Here is a 16588-nt window from a genome sequence, read left to right as displayed (position 1 = left end):
ACGGGGCGAGAGTGGGTCAATCAATGGGCTGCGGGTCACTTTGACGGGGCATCTGCATCACAGGGCGTTTCGCATGCCATACTACATGTTCGTTTTAGAGAGCAAGAACTGTTGGCGGTGGATAGAGTGCTACGGCCGTCAACACGCCTCTTGAGAACGTCCGCCTCATCAGCCATGGGCGCTGCTGTACGAATTAACACGGTATAACATGTAGCATTTATGAAGCTACATGATTAATCCTGGTCGCTCGCATGTTTCAGTTAAACAGCTTGAAGACGCTGGACGCGCTCTGCGTTGCGGTCACTGGCTGCAGAGCCATCTCGAGGGGTGTAACTGAGTACTATATTGACTAGAGCAGTCAGTCATTCAGGGCCGCGAAGCAAGATCCCGAACGGCTCTCACACCAAGATCCCCAAGGAGCGCGGCATACCGTCATCCTCACGGCTCTGCGTCTACCCCGAGCTGCTGCGCTAGCTTCGACAGGGATCTCTTGCGTATGCTCTCCGCCCTCAAGTAGAGCATCTCGGTACAAAACCTGCAGAGGGGATATTGATGCGTATCGACGAGAGCTTGGATGTCGGTTTTCCATGGACGAAGAACATTGCATGCGCCACCGACACGGCGCGTGCTGCTCATCCATTCCCTCCGCATAAGCGCGAAAGAGTGGTCACAGCGACCGTCGGTATCTGGGCAGGGCACCGTCCTGATTGGCCTAAAAGCTTCGTCTACAGTCTCCATGAGGTACGACCATAACCTCGCCTTCCCGTCGATGCACCGCACGAGGTCCTCCGGGCTCAACATATCTACAATGCCATCTAGGCGAACTCGCCCTTCGACCAACGTCTTCCCGTCCAGTTGGCAGCAAGCGTACAGCGCGGGCGTAAGCACTGATTGCGTGTTCGCGAGCCGTGCCAGAATAACGGCCACGATCGCGTGCGGATCCCCGTATGGATCCTGTCCCAACCTGTCCCATTTCGAAGGATCGGCTGGATAATATCTCTCCAGTCTTTCCAGGGAATACTTGAGGAGCGTCGGGTTTCCATATTTGTGTCCCATTCGAACACCATTTGCGATATCGTCGAAGGTGTGGCTGGCGCTCACAAACCTGTTGGCAGAGCCACAAGTGGTGACGCAGTCAACACCCAGCATAACAACTGGATTCAGCAGACGCACTCGGCAGAAGTGAGGTGGCTGGCAAGAAGCAAGCGAATTTCCGCCGCTGTGTCGGTGACGTGGACGATAGGACATTCAGAGGTCTCTCCACGCGAGGATCCTGGATTCGGGGCCGGCTGGGGGAGGCTGAACATGTCTCTGAATACCTCGGACTTCATCGCAAGGAGGCCCTTGTACACGCGAAACCCGACTTCCTGCGCGACGATGATGATGTTCCCATCTTCGAACCAATATTCGTCGTCTCGACGCAATTCTCCTTTCGGCTGGCTGGCAAAATCGGACGACTCCGCACGGGGTCGTTTGCGGTTAAGTTGCAATCCGCTCATGGTAAGAAGACGGTGGTACAAAGAAGAAAGGTAAGCTCAATTGGGCCGCGTCGTGAAGCTACACCTGCACGTGATCACGGTAGTAGTCGACTCGGATATAATGTAAATCATCCTCTCCCCCATCATGTACTCGCATAGACTCAGACAACCATGCACGTAAATCTGAGGACGTTGAGTACTCCGTCTACGTACACAGTAGGCGTCCAACATCGAAAAGTTGCCAACCAACTGTTGTGACACGTGATCGCGTGTTCATGGCGACCTCCGTCACCTCGCGCGGAGAGCGCGAGGTCCTGCTTGTTTCCGGCCTTCGCTGCAGCACTCGCCTGGTCAGAACTGAATCTATCTCGCTCGTAATTTCGGCCCTTCCTTCCCCACTCTCATTCAGGTCGATTCGACATTCCGCTTCCGCGGTACCGGCTCCACTGGCATTGGACTTATCTTTATCTTTTCCTTTCGTACATATCTCTGACGTACTTCAACCCTCGACCACCATGTGCTCGCTTGCCGTCGCGGTTTTGTTCGCTCTCGTCTCTCGTCTCTCGACTGTCTCGGCGAGCATCTATGTGAGTCGGTATGCTCTACTCCAGGAACATCTTGCCGATGACCCGATTTCGTGCTAGGTCAACAACCCGGTCTCAACCTCGACCTGCTACGGTGGGCAGCCGTGCACTGTGACATGGTTGGACAACGGTCAGACACCGATTTTGAGCGACATTGGGGCGTGTATATAGGGCTGTATAACGGCAATGGGGTACGTGCTCAATTGTGCTGTCTGTACTTTCTACGGAACGCCCTCGAGGGGCGGCTATGGGACGTACTGCTGGATTGTGGAGGTCTGTTGGCTCGTTGCATGCGGCGGCGAGGCACGATGCCATGGGCTGCGGATGCACAGGCCATGATAGCATCTCTGATGGTCGTGCGCAGCTGCGATGGCATGAGCAGTGACCCAGTCATTTTATTCCCGCTCGGTCTATGCTCCCGCGTCTCAGACTGGATTGTGTAGGGGAAGGCTCAGGCTCCCGGGCTCCGGCTGTCACAGTGTCGAAACTGTCCGGGCGACGTCGTGTCGTCATTGCACGCAGGGTAGCATGTTTTGTCGGCTTGAGCGAGGCTGATAGCACCGGTACATCCTACGCATACATTTTCAATTGATTCACGATGGTCGCAACTTAGTCGCGCTCTTGGATATCGTTCTGGTTGAACCGGACGCATATAATGCCCCACTATTCAGCCATACTTCAGTCCTCTGAAGGACCGGCTGGATCAGAATAGCCTCACAATAAGTAGCAGCACGTCTCAAGCCGTTTATGACAGATGAGTAGAGCTTGGAATCCAAAATTTGATTTGACGGTTGCCGATGCACTTGGCTTCGTACTCATTCTTTACAGGACCTTGTCCAGGAGCTGGAACCCGCGAATGTCGCTAGCCAGCACTCACTAACGTTCACTGTGCGTCCTGCCTTACACCCATGTTCTCGATGATGGACCAAGTTATGTTTCTGCAGCCCGACTCAATCGCGGGACCCGACTCCAGTAGTTAGTACGTCCCATCTGTGTCTGCCAAACCCGCGCACACCGAGCTCACATGGAATCACCCAGCTATATCAACTTCACGTCGGTGGCTCTCATGGTCAACTCACGACGCATTACACGCAGTACTCCTCTGACTTCGCGTGCGTCTGCTCGTTCCACCGTTTTGCAACTATCTCATCCCTGTATAGCCTCGCGAACATGAGCGGCGACCTGCATCACCCGTTGCCAGCGACACCTCCGCCATCGCGATACCCTCGAGCATCCTCAGTCCTGTCGTCAAACCCTGTGGAGGCAACGTCGACGATCACGTATTCTTTTACGGGCTCGTACAGCAGTCTTGCTCAGCCCCCTATATCGACAAGCACCGGGGCATCGTCGCGTCTCTCAACCTCACGCACGCCGAGCTCTACGTCCGCGTCGTCCGCGTCAAGCGCGACATCCTCGTCATCCTCGTCGTCCGCATCGTCGCTGAGACACGTGCCCGTGTCGGCGCCTCGGCCGCGTTCGTGCTCGCGGCGAGCTTGCTCATCTCCGCTATTTATCTCTAGCACGGGCGCGTGCTGGACTCTCGTTCCGCCGACCGACCGCCGCACGCGACACACACCCTGCTACGCTGCTCGTTCACATTGCTCTCCACACCGCACCGCATCGTCCTTGCCCTATACCGCCCCCGCGCCACCCGCCACTCGCACCCTGTCCCCAGAGACCCGTCGCCATCGCTATCGCCGCTCGGCACAGACTTTCGCGTTACCTCGGACACCTCCATTCGCATCTTGTAATCCGTAGAACAGTATGTAGATTGCCCGCGCTGCGGGCAGCGATACCTTTCCCTGCGCATACCCGGACTGAAGCTATGATATGCCCATATGCGACGCAAGCCGACGCTGTCGAACGAATACCTATGGAGATCGTGTCGCGCGACGGAGAGGGTTCGGCTCTCCATATAGACAACAAATCTCCGGGTTCTCCCTCGGTCGTTACCTGAGGGCCATATGGATCCACCTAATGGAGATTTTGGTTATTTCCTAATGCTTATACTGTGAGACCGTATACATTTCCTCATAAATGGTTGCTGTGGTCGGAGCCAGTGCTTGTATCCCTTGGTTGCCCTTGCATAGCAATGTCGGAGACGGCGAGCTTCATTGGCACGACGATATTCTTAACCTTCACTATGACCCAACCCGAACCAACGGAAACTTACTTGACCCCCACCTCCACCTTCACCTCCCCCACGACCACCTTCTTCTACTCCTCATTTTCCTTCTCTTCTGTCTCCACATCCAGCATAGCACCGTTCGCCAGCTCTAGCCTAGTAAACTCCACAGCATCGTCACAGAGGTAGGACCTACAAGTTGTGACAGTACTGTGAATGCTGAGAGCCCTATTCCAGCGAGACCCACACGAGTGGAGCAATCGGACCAACCACAACGACCCACCATAACTCTACTGCTATAGCTGTTGGGACCGCGTTAGGAGTGGGAGGCCTGTGCATAGCGGGAGGATTATTGTGGTATTGGCGCCGACGGGCACGAACTCACAGGAGACCACCCAACGACACCATTGGCGACAATAGGAACCCTGGAATTGGTACGCAGCCAATCCAAATCCAGATCGCGTTCAGTCACATAGCCTGACGACAACTCCCGTAGAGCCGTACACCAAAGTGGAGATGCCCGCATCCCCGCCGCTACCAACAGCGGTAGTGTCAGGCGTTGACAACGAGTTCAAGAACCACCCGACCGACGAAGGCGACGTCGACATCGCCGCGCAAGGCTCGCAGTCCGCAAATGCCGCCTCAGCGCTTCCAGGGGTCGATGGACTCGGACGCATAGGACAGGCAACCTCCTCCGAGTCATCTATTTCCCCACCCCCGAGCTTCGTGGCGCAGCCGTCAACGGCAGATGTCCGGACGTCGTTTAACCTGCACATAGACTCCGGCATCCGCTTCGACAGTGACCCCGAATCGCCAGTTCCGGTGCCTCGGCGACGTGTGGTTTATCTGCCCCCAACATACACGGTGGATTAGAGTATCAGGCAGTGAATGGTGTCAATCAAGTGAAGCTGAACCTCTGGGTTACCTGCCAACGAGACCAGCAGGATGATGGCTTCGGGTTTCAGAGTTTATGTCAGTTATTGAAGGGTACAATACGAAATGAGTGTTCCTCATAACGTAGTCGCAGTGCTCGTTTGGACGCACCGCACCAGTGGCGAGAGGAGCGCCACGAGGAGTCGGCATCTAATAAGTAGCATTGCCAGATCCTGATCGAAGCAACGTTCAACCAGCGAACGCGTATGGTACTGTACGTGTGCTGAGACTAATGAATGAAGGCGGAGACTAGCAACCCACTGCCTTGCATTTTTTTCAACGGGATGGTCGATGTGACACGGCGCTGTGAGCATGGGCACAAGTCAAAAGAATTGATATCGCGGACACCGAGGCCGCTGTGAGCAAGTAGCGTCCGTACAAGGTGCCACGCAACAATAACGTCTTGGACCTGTGGTGCGATTCGCCGTCTGACGCTTCCCAGTTAGCTCGACGTTCTACAAAACCTCGGGCTACCCGGGATGATCTCCTCCATACCACTTCCACATTCCGAGAGGTCATCTCAGCAATTGTGTTCTGTTGACTGCAGCAAATCATCTGATCAGGCCCTGAGTATAACAGAGTAGATGGATCTTACTCCAGTGATTCTGAGTCAACTGTCACCTCAGGTCCGCCAGTTCCTGCCCACTCCAAACAGCGCGGGCAGCACCAACCAGGACTCCTCACGGAGGGTCTCCGCTCTCGCACAAAGAGAATCGATGCACGCTCGGCATAGAGGTTCATCGAGTACCTCATTGCGAGTGCCGGTGAGGTCCTTTATGGCGTCACACCACGATCGGAGAATGTCGCACTGCCCCTGTCCAGATGGTTCGTCGCTGAAGCTGAAAAAAGCCGCTTGTATGTGACCAATGGAGCGAGCGCAGCGGCCCTTAGACGCCAAGCAGGGCTTGCTTCTGGGGCCGGTGATTGGTGCAAAGATCTGGAAAAGAACCTCCGAGAAATACGTGCAGAGCTTTGTTTTCCCGTTGATGCATAGTGCGAGATCCTCCGGGCTCAGCGTGTCCACGGAACCATCTGGGCGATTCCGACCCTCGAGAAGCACTCTGCCATCCAGTTGGCAACACATGTACAACGCGGCCGGGAGCATATTCATGCTGCCAGTGAGGCGAGCCAGTTTGACGCCCGTGATCGCTCGCGTTGGGTCCCAGTCGTCCTCTAGGCATGTAACAGCCTCATCCCATGAGGTGTAGCTTGACGGGTAGTATTGATCGAGTATTCTCAGGGAGCGGTCAAGAAGACCTTGAATATTGTACTTGTGTGCGACACGGATGCCCATCGCAACGTCATCGAAGCTGAGGCCGCTGTTCCTTACGAAGCTGCCGAACAAGACGCAAGTAATTATGACTTGGCACACAGTCCAAAAAAATCAATCAGGACACACCTGAAACCGTTGAAAACGGTCATTGCAAGCACACGTAATTCATCCACTGTGTCCGTGACGTGGACAACGGGACAACCGTCGTAAGTCTCGACGTGTGAAGCATCGGAAGGCTGAGGAAGGCTGAGCATATCGCGGAACACTTGGGAGTTTTGTGCGAGCAAGCCTTTGGACAGGCGAAAACCGATGCCTTGCGCAACGATGATGATGTTCCCGTCTTCGTACCAACTTAACTGCTCGTCTCGGCGGAATGTCTCCTCTTGCTGGCTTTGATTCGCAGACACAGATGAGTCCGTGCGGGGACGTTTTCGGTTTGGTTGAGACGAGTCTGAGCCAGGCGATGCACTCATTGTGAGGGGATGGTCGTGTCGGGATTCAGCGAGCGACGCGACTGCCACCCAGGCTCACCCAGGTCCCAGCGCATATCAGCACGTGACCGAGAACGTCCTCAACAGCAAGCTGCAAGACATGCCATGAAGTTACCGTTACTTACATACTGTTTTGCACAGAGTCCTCCGCAGTTAGGTCACATCAAAATCAACGCAAGGTACCGTGCGTAGATTGGAGTGTAATTTGTCTAAGACCATCTAGGTGAGGGTATCATGCACTGTGGGTCAAGGCGCAATTCAGCAGCAGTCGGTAATGGCCCTGCAGATAACACATGGCATGTTCCATCAGCTCGAGAGGGAGAGGTTGGCTAGGCATGCTAGCTGCGAGCGATCGCTTGGCCTGGGCGCTTGCCCAGTCTATGTATGTACACCTTGGACTTAGATCGCCCACTGGCAGTGCAAACGCCCAGGTAAGACTGGACGGTGGAAGGTGCACACTCCGTTCGGCGTGTCAGGTACCTGAACGGAAACAGTGCACACTGTCATACGCTGCGTGACTTCAGCATATTATTACGGTCAATGCACGAAAGTTCTGTGGATGCAAACCTCTGAATTATGCTGTGCAATACGTGATCTCTTCAAGCGGAATGGATGCTCGCTGCGATTTCCAACTCCTTCTTGTCAGCCTCTGTGCCCGCATCGTCGGTCTTCTCCAGCTCCGAGTCGTCAGTCTCATCGAGGCTGTCGATACGCTCTATCATGCCCGAATGATCGACTTCCTGGAACGTCTTCGCAGCCCCTGCGGCAGGGAAAATACGGTTGAGTGTGTAATAGACGGTCGCCGATACGGCAAAACCGGTGAAGAACGACAGGTCGTAGATGTGGATGGCGGCCTCCGGCACTGGACGCCCAGCTACGCAGGCGTTGAGATAGAACACAACCCTAAGAGACAGACGATAGACGACGTACTGGCGCCGGCGAAGCCTACGACATTGATCACGATACCCGACACGTACGCTGCATATGCTCTACGCTATGTCAGCGGTGCAAGAAGCGGATCAGGAATAGGTGGACGGCTTACCGGAAATTGATCCCATACGTGTATGAGTACCAGCCGTCTTTTCCGGGATAGTAGAGCTCGCTGACGCGGTAGTGTCCCTTGTGGATGAGATAGTAGTCGGTGACCTATAGCATTGCTTGGTATCAGAATAGTTGAATCATTGACCGAAGGCTATCGGTACTCACCATCACGCCCGCAATCGAGCTTAGGAAAACAGAATATGCGGAAAGATAGGTTGTGAAGTTGCTGCTACTCTTGAGCAGGTTCCACGGAAGCATGCACAACCCTACTATGGCGGCTATATAGCCTCCGCGGCGGATGTTCTGCGAACATTAGTTATATGTAGTAAAACCGTAGGTGATCACATGGTCAACGTACGATGAAGCGCGGAAAGAGGGCTGTCAGGTCGCATCCAGCGCTGATCGAGTTGGCGGAGATGTTTGTCCTAGATGCTGGATTAGTATTTGTTACGAACCGGAAGGGGTACGCAAGAGCTTACCCCAACTACGAAGGTGATCATGCAGCTCAGGGACAATGTACTACGAGTGCGATTTGATTTTGAAGACTCACCTGTGCGATGATGAATGCCGCGGATATGAACCATACCTGTTATATCTGTCAGTGGCAATCGTAAAATTTCGGGCATCAAGCCTACCGCGAATCGAGTAGCATGGGACGGGTTGTTGTCCAGAAACGTGCCCAGTAGGTCCACAGGTGACCAAAGGGCTTCTCCATAGATGGCCTGGGAGGAAGAGCTGACGATGATCCCGAGAAAGCAGACAATCCCAAAGCCAAGCGGAACGGCTATGAGCTGCGGCCACAAAGCATCCCGCGGCCTCCGTGCTCTCGACGCAAAGTCCGGAGCATTCCTAGAGTGGACATAATCTGGCATTAGAACACGCAGGATATGCAAGGAACATGACGCATACGTTACGAGCGTCGACATGTTGCTGATGCACGACATCATGCTCGATATCATCGTCCAGGCCAGATTCGAGCCATGCACCGTTCCTTGCTGGCGCACAATGGGCCCGACGCCGTGCGCCTTGACGATGCACCAGACAAAGAAGGTGACACCTGCGATCGGGACGACGATGGCCTTGACCGTGAACAAATGCCGCACTTTGTGGAGGGGCAGCCAGATCGCCGGAAGAGAGATGAGCCAGAAGAGGAAGAAACACACGAAGTCCCGGGTCGTGGTCCCGGACGAGGCCGGCATCGTGTTCGCTGCAAGATCGTTAGACGCTACTATACATCGGTGGCAGAGGTGGGATGCGTACGGATGTTCTCGATGCTTGGCCATATCGCTCGTAGCATGACGAGCACGCACGATCCTCCGAGGCTCGCCTGCACGCCATACCATATGCTGCGAATGCGAAAGCCGTCAATAAACGTCACAGAGCATAAATCGTGAACACGCTTACCAAGCCATTGCGGCTCGGTTGAACACACACCAAAGACTTCCCCAGATGCCGAAGCTCGCACGAGCAACCACAGGGAAGGTGATATGAAACATGGCGCCTGGCCGCGCGTTCAGCACGATGAACGGCGCCGCTATACCGTATCCGAGCCAGACGCAAAGCCACGCCTGCCACCACGAAAGGCCCGCGTCAATCATAGAGGAAGCAATCTCCCATCTACTCCAAGAGTCAGTCGCATCCATGACACCGAAATAGATTGGTACGTACGTGTTCATGTTGAATCCGTCCGTAATCCAGCTACGCGTGCGTGAGTAATGACGCACAGCGCGGGCGCGCGAGTAAGGCGAGCTAGCTACAATGACACGTAATTCCACATCGCCCAGGTCCGCCTCTCGGGTGGGACGGGATAGAGATCCTCGTTCTGTCAATAAGACATGTCAGAAGCATCGTATACGCCAAGTATCAGAATTACCCTGAGGAAACCCTCTGCATACGACAAGTCTTCATCTGACGCGACCTGGTTGACTTCGAGCTTGCTGAGGAGCTGCCTAAGGTACGCTCTTGCGTTCGTCATCTCGCCCCGAGACGACTTGTCGACAGGCGATCTGGCTCCTTGTCTTTAAGGCGGTCGAATAGAGTTCCCATTGCGTCCTTCCATTCCGCAATGCTCCTCCCCGGCTGAACCAGATAGAAGTGCGCTGTTGGAGCCGACAAATCGCGTGAGTCAAGATAAGTGAGCGCTCCAACCCTGTAAGCTGACGCTCTGTGAAGGGGTCCTGTCGAGGAGGCTTCGCTCGTTCATAATCATCATCGCGGTGCTCCCGCCGGCGTGCCGTGAACAGTGGTTAGAGAATAATTCGTGACGTATCGTCGCGGACGACATAGCGTCACCGACGGTGGTAGATGTAACGCCGCCAACAGAGAGACTACACAACACCAGACGCAAAGTCAATGGCGAGATACTGAAAGAGTCACTGTCCACTTACTGGCGGCTCAGGGCTCGTGCGTGGCAAGGCTTTACGAGAGTTCCACAACGTCAACGGCGTCAGTTGGGAATTTGCATTGTTGCCGAACAGGCAGAACGACGGGGGCGCGGAGACGGAAGAGCGTCGAAGGCCCTCATGCTTCCGCGAAGCAAGCGTGCCTATCTTCCCGCGAACGCGATAGGTCAGAGTATCTGCGTCAGAGCAGGAAGGTGGTTCGTGGAGCGGGCGTTATGGTGCGTTATGGTGCAGAAGCCTCAGCCTCGTCTAGTCCACGGCAGCTCGTTTCCACGATATGTCAAACGTTCCGGCTGCACGGAGAGGCTCTGACACCGTGTAGAGACGACATAAGGAGATGCCCAATCACGAGCCTTCCCCACGGCAACGCAGTATCTGCTAGTTAGAAGTGCTGAGCAGAGTAAGTTAGGATTCGCGCAACAACGACCCTTACCTTGATAATGAGCATAGCGTGCCTAAAGCTGGCCAAAGCGTCAATCGAGAAATGGAAAGGAAGCGAGCTTCTTCGTCGAGCATGCAAGAAGCGAAGCAGCGCGAGAGACATGGGAAGCCAATGAGAAGCGGCTGCCCTTGCGCGCAGGGTCTGGATGCCCCAGGACAGAGTTCCGCAGTATTGACCCACCTCTTGAGGCATAACATAGGCCAGGTCTCCTTGCGTATCATCCGCGAGGCGACTTTGGGCATACCTCTCACGACCGTGACAGCCTCCCCCTCGAGCAGACTGGCATGCGGGAATGCCAGTCTGAGGATGGGAAAGTCAAGACTGAGCGCTGACTCCCACATTGAAAATCTGTACAACCGGGCCTGACAAAGCGTTGTTAGGAACTCAGAGCAATCCGAAAGCAAGCAAGTACTGTACTTCAAGAACTTAAGGACCCGCTGGTCCCCAGCGTCGCAGAGGAGGATGAGGAGCGCCGCGACCGTCACAACTTCAAGTTACGGATGTTACCGCGAGCGCCTCCCGGAAACATCCGAGATCCAGATCGACGCAATAGTGGCGGGCGCCAAACCACCGTCCGAGCGAACACACGATGATGTAGCGACTGGCGCAACTTGAACTCGAGACGGCTTACTTCTGCACTGTTTCATCGCCTGTCCCGGCTCCTCTGGATGGAAAGAGCCCTGTCCAAGGCGCTGGAAGGCGTGGTGGCTCAGTCGACGCATCGGAGCTGAGCTCGCGATGAAGGCGGTCGTGACGTCAGCTTGACCGTGCGGCTGCAAGGTCCACTTAAAATGCTCGAGCTCTGCGAAATGTCTCGCAAACTTCACCCCGTTCCTCTTGCTATCCGTCCAACACAAGGATATATAATTCGCCCACCATGGCTATGGTAAGTCGCAGCGACTGCGACACTGGCAGCGCATCGATACTAGCTGGCTGATTCCGCCGGTGTTACAGGCTATCCAGATGTAAGTCATTTGCATCGCCTTTCCAGCCATAGTGGGATATGTAACTGAACTCATGACGAAAAGCGCGACGTTCTTGCACCAGTGGTACGCCATGAGCCAATATCCTGCATACATGGTGTTCTAACTTTCGCAGGTGGTACGCACAAAACTCAGTGCCTACAAAGACCTCAGACCCTCTCCGAATCGGGATCCTGTCATCAGCCATGATCAACGCTGCAGGTATCATCCGGCCCGCACAGACTCACGGCGAGGTCGTGCTCTCCGCAATCGCCTCCCGCGACTTCGAGACCGCACAATCGCAGGCAAAGAAGTACAACATCGCCCACGCGTTCGGCTCATACGACGAGCTCCTCGACAGCCCGCTCGTCGACTTCGTCTACATCTCGCTCCCGAACGGGCAGCACGGCGAGTGGGCAATCAAGGCACTCGAGAAGGGCAAGCACGTCCTCCTCGAGAAGCCATTCACCGCGAACGAGGCGGAGGCCCGGCGCGTGGTCGAGACCGCGCAGCGCACCGGGAAGGTTGTCATGGAGGCGTTCCACTGGCAGTGTCACCCCGCAGCGCATGCGTTCAAGGACATCATTTCCAAGGTACGTTCGTCCGCTTCTCTATCTGATCCTGGTGCCCACCGCTTTGCAGCATGGCAAGATCCTAAAGACACACGCGATCATGACCTCGCCCATCGGTTCCATCCCCTCGTCGGACATCCGCTGGCAGTTCGACCTAGCAGGCGGCGCGTTCATGGACATGACCTACGTCATCTCCAGCACGCGCTTCGCGCTCGACGCCGGTGCACCCGTGCGCGTGGTGTCCGCGCACGCACGGCCCTCGCCGTGGGACGCGCGCGTCGACGAGGCGATGGAGGCGACGCTCGTGTATCGAAAGGGCTCCGCAGAGGGGAGCGAGGGCGAGTATGACGTCGAGGCAGAGGTCTACGCGGACATGCGCCGCGCGAACGTCGCAGGGGTCATCCCGCGCGTGTGGGAGCTCCCCACGATCGAGGTCGAGACGGAGCGTGCGGTCGTCACGCTCTACAACTTCATGATGCCTCACGTACGTCGTCTTGCCTTCTGTTGCTGTGCGCGTGCTAACGGTTTCCGGCAGCTCTACCACTACATCGCGATCAAGGACAAGGCGACGGGCGAGACGCGGTACGTGAAGCACTACAAGCGCTCCGGCAAGACGCGCGAGCACGGCGAGGAGTACTGGAGCACGTACCGCTGGCAGCTCGAGGTGTTCGTCGACAAGCTCCGCGGGCGCGAGCCGGCGCACTGGGTCACGAACCAGAGCTCTGTTGATCAGGTGCGTAGCAGGTTGTCGCATGGTGGGTTTGGTGCTGACGCTCGCGATCAGATGAAGTCGATCGACATGGTCTACGAGGCTGCGGGGCTCCCGTTACGCCCAGCGACGAGGGATGTCGTGAAGCAGTGAGGACGTTGATTGACATCGTAGAAAGAGAAAAGCAACGTACGTGTATACTAGTCCGCGCCATGAGTGTTGATACATGGCTATAGTGTCAGGGCCGAGATGGCCGTCGGAACCGCTGAACAGACGATAGCAGGCTGATTCAACGTGCGGGATGCATAGAATTCATGTGACACTAGTCAAAACCACCTACTTATGTACTGTGAGTCGAGAAAAAAAGGGCAGGGTACAAAATTCCTCAACGGAACCAAATGGAGGTCCCTCCTCCGATTTCAAGTTGCAAGGCAGTCCGGGTGAGGCGGTCCGCTTATAGTCTCCGTAGCAGACCTAAAAAGCCGGCAAGCGTCGTCCGTTTACAACCGCCACGACCACGCGATTATACCCCAGTTCGCCGGGTCCGCCGACGGCGTACATGACATTCTGACTAGAGGGAGACTTAGCGTGGACTATAAGATGGACTCTGACGCCATCTATTGCATTATAGATACTGCATAGCCAATGAAGGTCCGACCAGCCGTGGAAAGCAATGGACTTGTCGGGCCCAAGTCAGCTTGAACGCTGTCGATGTATCCGCCATTCTCGATCACGATCATCGCCAATATATGTCTAACAGGTGTCTGCCGGTAGCCCCCCACCCGATTCAACAAGGTTCGGCCTTACTGACGTGAGTCTTCCAGGGGCAGATCCTCTGTCGTTTTTGTATCGTTGTGAAATCCCATCGCGTCGTCATGGTGAGTTTACTATCACTATCACAATGTATCCCACACTGATATCACTTGCCAGTGTCGCATTCTATTACCATATACTGGTGACTTTGAAAGGAACTCGTCTGTCGTTTTGAAGGTGACCAATTACTGTACCGTTTCTCGAGGTACGGTATGGCTCGCGCCTATCTTCGCCCAGCAATCACTTGGCCGACGTGACGCAACGGCGTGGACGCGCCACCCTGCGACGCCAGGCACCAGAGTATGCTCTATGATATTCCCAATACCCACTACGCGCATATCGGCCTCATCGAATCCTCTCCGACGTTCGACAAACTCGGACGGAAACAACGTTCTTCGATGATACGGCACAACCAATCGACCCCAAACAGGGTAAAGACAGCGAGGATGAACACATCGTGGCGCTGGGTATCATACATCTGTCGCACAAAAAGGCACGTCTCGCACCGCCTATAGACCCACTAATTTGGCGTGTACGCTGGAGGCAGGTCGACAACGCGGCACCGAGGCACTGAGACCTGTGATTCGAAATCGGGGCAGAACCGAAGACCGGAGTCGGCGTGCTGGTTAAAGGACGTCCGATTGCTTTCCGAGGGCGGCTGCGTCACGAAGCTAGGAGGCGGGGAGATGGATGGGCTTGTTGCAGACGGGGGAGGAGCGTCTCCAGGGAGAGCTCGCGATGAGCTCGGCGGGCGTCGTATGCGCTCCTGGAATCCCGGAACCGCATCTGCGGAGTGCGGGACTGACTCTACGAGGTCTACCGCATTCTCGTCGACGAAGGGATTCTGCGGCTCGCTGTCCATGTATTCAGGCTCCTTCGCGGTGGTCATCGTGTCCGTCGCTGTGGGAGGTACAGTGGCCGCTTGAGAGTAAGGTTCTGTCGTCAGCTGAGGCTCCTGGATGCAAGTGTACAGTGCGCACCAGTCCTAGGGCCCGGAGCTGGTTCATCCATGTTGTTCTCAAACAGCACCCTGATCCGTACACGTTTTCGTCGGCACCAGTACCACAATAACCCTCCCACGATACAGAGCCCTCCTATTACAGTCCCGACAGCCATGCCGATTGTCGTACGATCGACTGTCCTCGAGACAGAGGTACTGCCGAGTGTGCTTGACGACATAGATGGAGTGGGGATTTTCGATGATGACGAACTGGTGCTCAGTGATGAGGATGTACTTGTGCTCAGCGATGAGGATGCACTTGTGCTCAGCGATGAGGATGCACTTGTGCTCAGCAATGAGAATGTCCTTGAGCTATACATGTGGTAGTGATCAGAGTATTGGACTCTAGATGCATCATTCACGTGTGTATCGTACCTTTGTACACCTGTGACAGTGAATGCCAGTGTGCTGTTTTCTGTCTCGACATAGGTAGTGTCCTGCACAGATACCATTTGCCCCGTTGAGGATCCGCTTGAGGTTGTAAAGGTTGCAGTATCCTCGGAAGATGAATAATGTGATGTCGGCAACCGTCCTGTGGTAAGGGTCGTGGAAGTATTAGGATATGGAATCTTTAGGCCGTGGCCCGGGCTGAAAGAATACGACATGGGTATATGCTAGTCCTAGCTATGAATCTATGCGATCAGACATTGGCTTCGGCACAGCCGAGGTAGTACAGATCACACTCACACTTGTGCACCGTAAGTCCGAGTCACTGATTTAAGGTAGACTCCCCAGCGAGGGCAAAAGGCGTGTCACTGGGTCGCGCTGGCATAAGAGCCGCCGTCTTTAAGTCCACTGCGGATATCTGTCACGAGATGATGAATCCTACGTGATGAAGCAGAAAGATATGCCATGAACACGCATCTTTGAATTTCACTGGATGGGTTGGCTCGATGCGATGCCATTGGCTTCGTCCCTCATGGCATTCTTCGTCCATCGTTCTTCCAGGTCACCTAGTGTTTGATAAAATAACGCACATCACATGAGGGCCGTAAGCTATGACGCGTCTGGTTGGTTTCAGCAATCGCAATACTATAGTCGTAATCATGAGGCACAGTACATAGGCTACTTACACACCGGCAGTGCCCAGGCCTAGGGCTGGTCGCAAGCACTAGGACTCTTGAAGCAGGGTCGTACATGTGCTGAGAACACGGACAGAGAACTACCATGATTGAACATGCATAACATTCATCATGGGGATCAGTACGGGCCCTCATGACTCAATGATCGTGCCACGGCTTCCATGCTTGAGACGCTGCCCCTGAGGGGTAGCGTGAAGATCATGGACGATGCGGATGACCGGAGGGACTACGAATGCAAGATATGAGCGACGTGAACGAGTGTAGACACGGAAGAGCTCACTAGCCATAAGTCGCGTATCGTTGTTTGGTTTGGCGGCGATAGTAGACGGCACTGCATGACTAGTAGAATGTTGTCGTAAATGTTCTTACCAGCGCCGTGAGCGCGCCATACATATTCGAATGTGGACTCGGACAGACCGTAAAACTTAGCGCTCGAGTGTGATGCATCGATCCGGGTCTCAGGTACTGCCAGAGTCGTTCGAAGTTCTCGTGTGGAGGACCCCGGCCTAAGTTCTTGCGCGGGTTACATAGTACTGTGGGTACCAAAAGTCGGCAGTGATACCTGATCCTGATTAAACAGCACGACTATGCCTGAGTGGACCGGCGCTGCAACAAATCTCCATTGGGACAAAAGCTTTTACTTATGCCACTGGAATCAACAGTCTGCGGGCATCTGCGGTA

At 55.0% G+C, this 16588-nt stretch overlaps 8 protein-coding genes across 8 annotated transcripts; 3 read left to right on the top strand and 5 right to left on the bottom strand.

Annotated features, from left to right (window-relative positions):
* Positions 1-438: 438 nt before the first annotated feature.
* On the bottom strand, positions 439-1499 carry B0H18DRAFT_877418 (uncharacterized protein; the record flags this gene model as incomplete). The annotated part of the gene is made up of 2 exons (XM_048040551.1): positions 439-1105; positions 1174-1499. The coding sequence occupies 2 exons, from the start codon at positions 1497-1499 to the stop codon at positions 439-441; spliced, it is 993 nt and encodes a 330-aa protein (XP_047892890.1).
* A 294-nt stretch (positions 1500-1793) lies between these two features.
* B0H18DRAFT_1009971 (uncharacterized protein) lies at positions 1794-3216 on the top strand (the record flags this gene model as incomplete). Its single annotated transcript, XM_048028890.1, has 3 exons — positions 1794-2065; positions 2123-2223; positions 3007-3216. Coding segments are annotated over exons 1-3 (383 nt in total), but the record flags the coding sequence as incomplete, so codon positions are not given.
* An 894-nt stretch (positions 3217-4110) lies between these two features.
* Positions 4111-5092, top strand: B0H18DRAFT_1211560 (uncharacterized protein). Its single transcript, XM_048036418.1, has 4 exons — positions 4111-4372; positions 4425-4520; positions 4575-4621; positions 4684-5092. The coding sequence occupies exons 1-4, from the start codon at positions 4155-4157 to the stop codon at positions 5058-5060; spliced, it is 738 nt and encodes a 245-aa protein (XP_047892888.1). The 5' UTR covers positions 4111-4154; the 3' UTR covers positions 5061-5092.
* Positions 5093-5327: 235 nt separating this feature from the next.
* Positions 5328-5691, bottom strand: B0H18DRAFT_933881 (uncharacterized protein). The gene has a single exon (XM_048041765.1). The coding sequence runs from the start codon at positions 5673-5675 to the stop codon at positions 5397-5399; it is 279 nt and encodes a 92-aa protein (XP_047892887.1). The 5' UTR covers positions 5676-5691; the 3' UTR covers positions 5328-5396.
* Positions 5692-5742: 51 nt separating this feature from the next.
* B0H18DRAFT_877402 (uncharacterized protein) lies at positions 5743-6866 on the bottom strand (the record flags this gene model as incomplete). Its single annotated transcript, XM_048040550.1, has 2 exons — positions 5743-6454; positions 6520-6866. The coding sequence occupies 2 exons, from the start codon at positions 6864-6866 to the stop codon at positions 5743-5745; spliced, it is 1059 nt and encodes a 352-aa protein (XP_047892886.1).
* A 617-nt stretch (positions 6867-7483) lies between these two features.
* Positions 7484-9900, bottom strand: B0H18DRAFT_877468 (permease for cytosine/purines, uracil, thiamine, allantoin-domain-containing protein; the record flags this gene model as incomplete). The annotated part of the gene is made up of 13 exons (XM_048040558.1): positions 7484-7758; positions 7815-7873; positions 7927-8030; positions 8091-8228; positions 8284-8357; positions 8472-8511; positions 8561-8774; positions 8835-9132; positions 9186-9271; positions 9330-9542; positions 9594-9623; positions 9683-9747; positions 9799-9900. 13 exons carry the CDS (start codon positions 9898-9900, stop codon positions 7484-7486), a joined length of 1698 nt encoding a protein of 565 aa, XP_047892885.1.
* A 1596-nt stretch (positions 9901-11496) lies between these two features.
* B0H18DRAFT_1009955 (NAD binding Rossmann fold oxidoreductase) lies at positions 11497-13385 on the top strand. Its single transcript, XM_048028889.1, has 6 exons — positions 11497-11818; positions 11868-12324; positions 12374-12787; positions 12839-13036; positions 13088-13201; positions 13249-13385. The coding sequence occupies exons 1-5, from the start codon at positions 11787-11789 to the stop codon at positions 13163-13165; spliced, it is 1179 nt and encodes a 392-aa protein (XP_047892884.1). The 5' UTR covers positions 11497-11786; the 3' UTR covers positions 13166-13201; positions 13249-13385.
* Positions 13386-13978: 593 nt separating this feature from the next.
* Positions 13979-15701, bottom strand: B0H18DRAFT_1009950 (uncharacterized protein). The gene is given in 6 exon segments (XM_048028888.1): positions 13979-14054; positions 14066-14121; positions 14168-14761; positions 14806-15113; positions 15201-15445; positions 15513-15701. 3 exon segments carry the CDS (start codon positions 15428-15430, stop codon positions 14346-14348), a joined length of 954 nt encoding a protein of 317 aa, XP_047892883.1. The 5' UTR covers positions 15431-15445; positions 15513-15701; the 3' UTR covers positions 13979-14054; positions 14066-14121; positions 14168-14345.
* Positions 15702-16588: the final 887 nt, after the last annotated feature.

This window comes from Fomitopsis serialis, assembly GCF_022376445.1.
Source record: "Fomitopsis serialis strain Sig1Antser10 chromosome Unknown B0H18scaffold_37, whole genome shotgun sequence".
Classification (NCBI taxonomy): Eukaryota; Fungi; Basidiomycota; class Agaricomycetes; order Polyporales; family Fomitopsidaceae; genus Fomitopsis; species Fomitopsis serialis.
The sequence above is the reverse complement of the archived record's forward strand: the minus strand, read 5'-3'. Positions and strand labels throughout refer to the sequence as shown.

What these genes read in the sequence shown, in the direction of transcription:
- B0H18DRAFT_1211560 (XM_048036418.1), top strand. Translation starts at nt 4,155, where the DNA reads ATGTCGGAGACGGCGAGCTTCATTGGCACGACGATATTCTTAACCTTC. An exon ending in TCCACAGCATCGTCACAGAG is followed by an intron (nt 4,373 to 4,424) that starts GTAGGACCTACA and finishes GCCCTATTCCAG; the next exon opens with CGAGACCCACACGAGTGGAG. An exon ending in GCGTTAGGAGTGGGAGGCCT is followed by an intron (nt 4,521 to 4,574) that starts GTGCATAGCGGG and finishes ACGAACTCACAG; the next exon opens with GAGACCACCCAACGACACCA.
- B0H18DRAFT_933881 (XM_048041765.1), bottom strand. Translation starts at nt 5,675, where the DNA reads ATGATTTGCTGCAGTCAACAGAACACAATTGCTGAGATGACCTCTCGG.
- B0H18DRAFT_1009955 (XM_048028889.1), top strand. Translation starts at nt 11,787, where the DNA reads ATGACGAAAAGCGCGACGTTCTTGCACCAGTG. An exon ending in TCAAGGACATCATTTCCAAG is followed by an intron (nt 12,325 to 12,373) that starts GTACGTTCGTCC and finishes ACCGCTTTGCAG; the next exon opens with CATGGCAAGATCCTAAAGAC. An exon ending in ACCAGAGCTCTGTTGATCAG is followed by an intron (nt 13,037 to 13,087) that starts GTGCGTAGCAGG and finishes GCTCGCGATCAG; the next exon opens with ATGAAGTCGATCGACATGGT.
- B0H18DRAFT_1009950 (XM_048028888.1), bottom strand. Translation starts at nt 15,430, where the DNA reads ATGTCGTATTCTTTCAGCCCGGGCCACGGCCTAAAGATTCCATATCCT. An exon ending in ACTGTCACAGGTGTACAAAG is followed by an intron (nt 15,114 to 15,200) that starts GTACGATACACA and finishes CTCATTGCTGAG; the next exon opens with CACAAGTGCATCCTCATCGC. An exon ending in AGCTCCGGGCCCTAGGACTG is followed by an intron (nt 14,762 to 14,805) that starts GTGCGCACTGTA and finishes AGCTGACGACAG; the next exon opens with AACCTTACTCTCAAGCGGCC.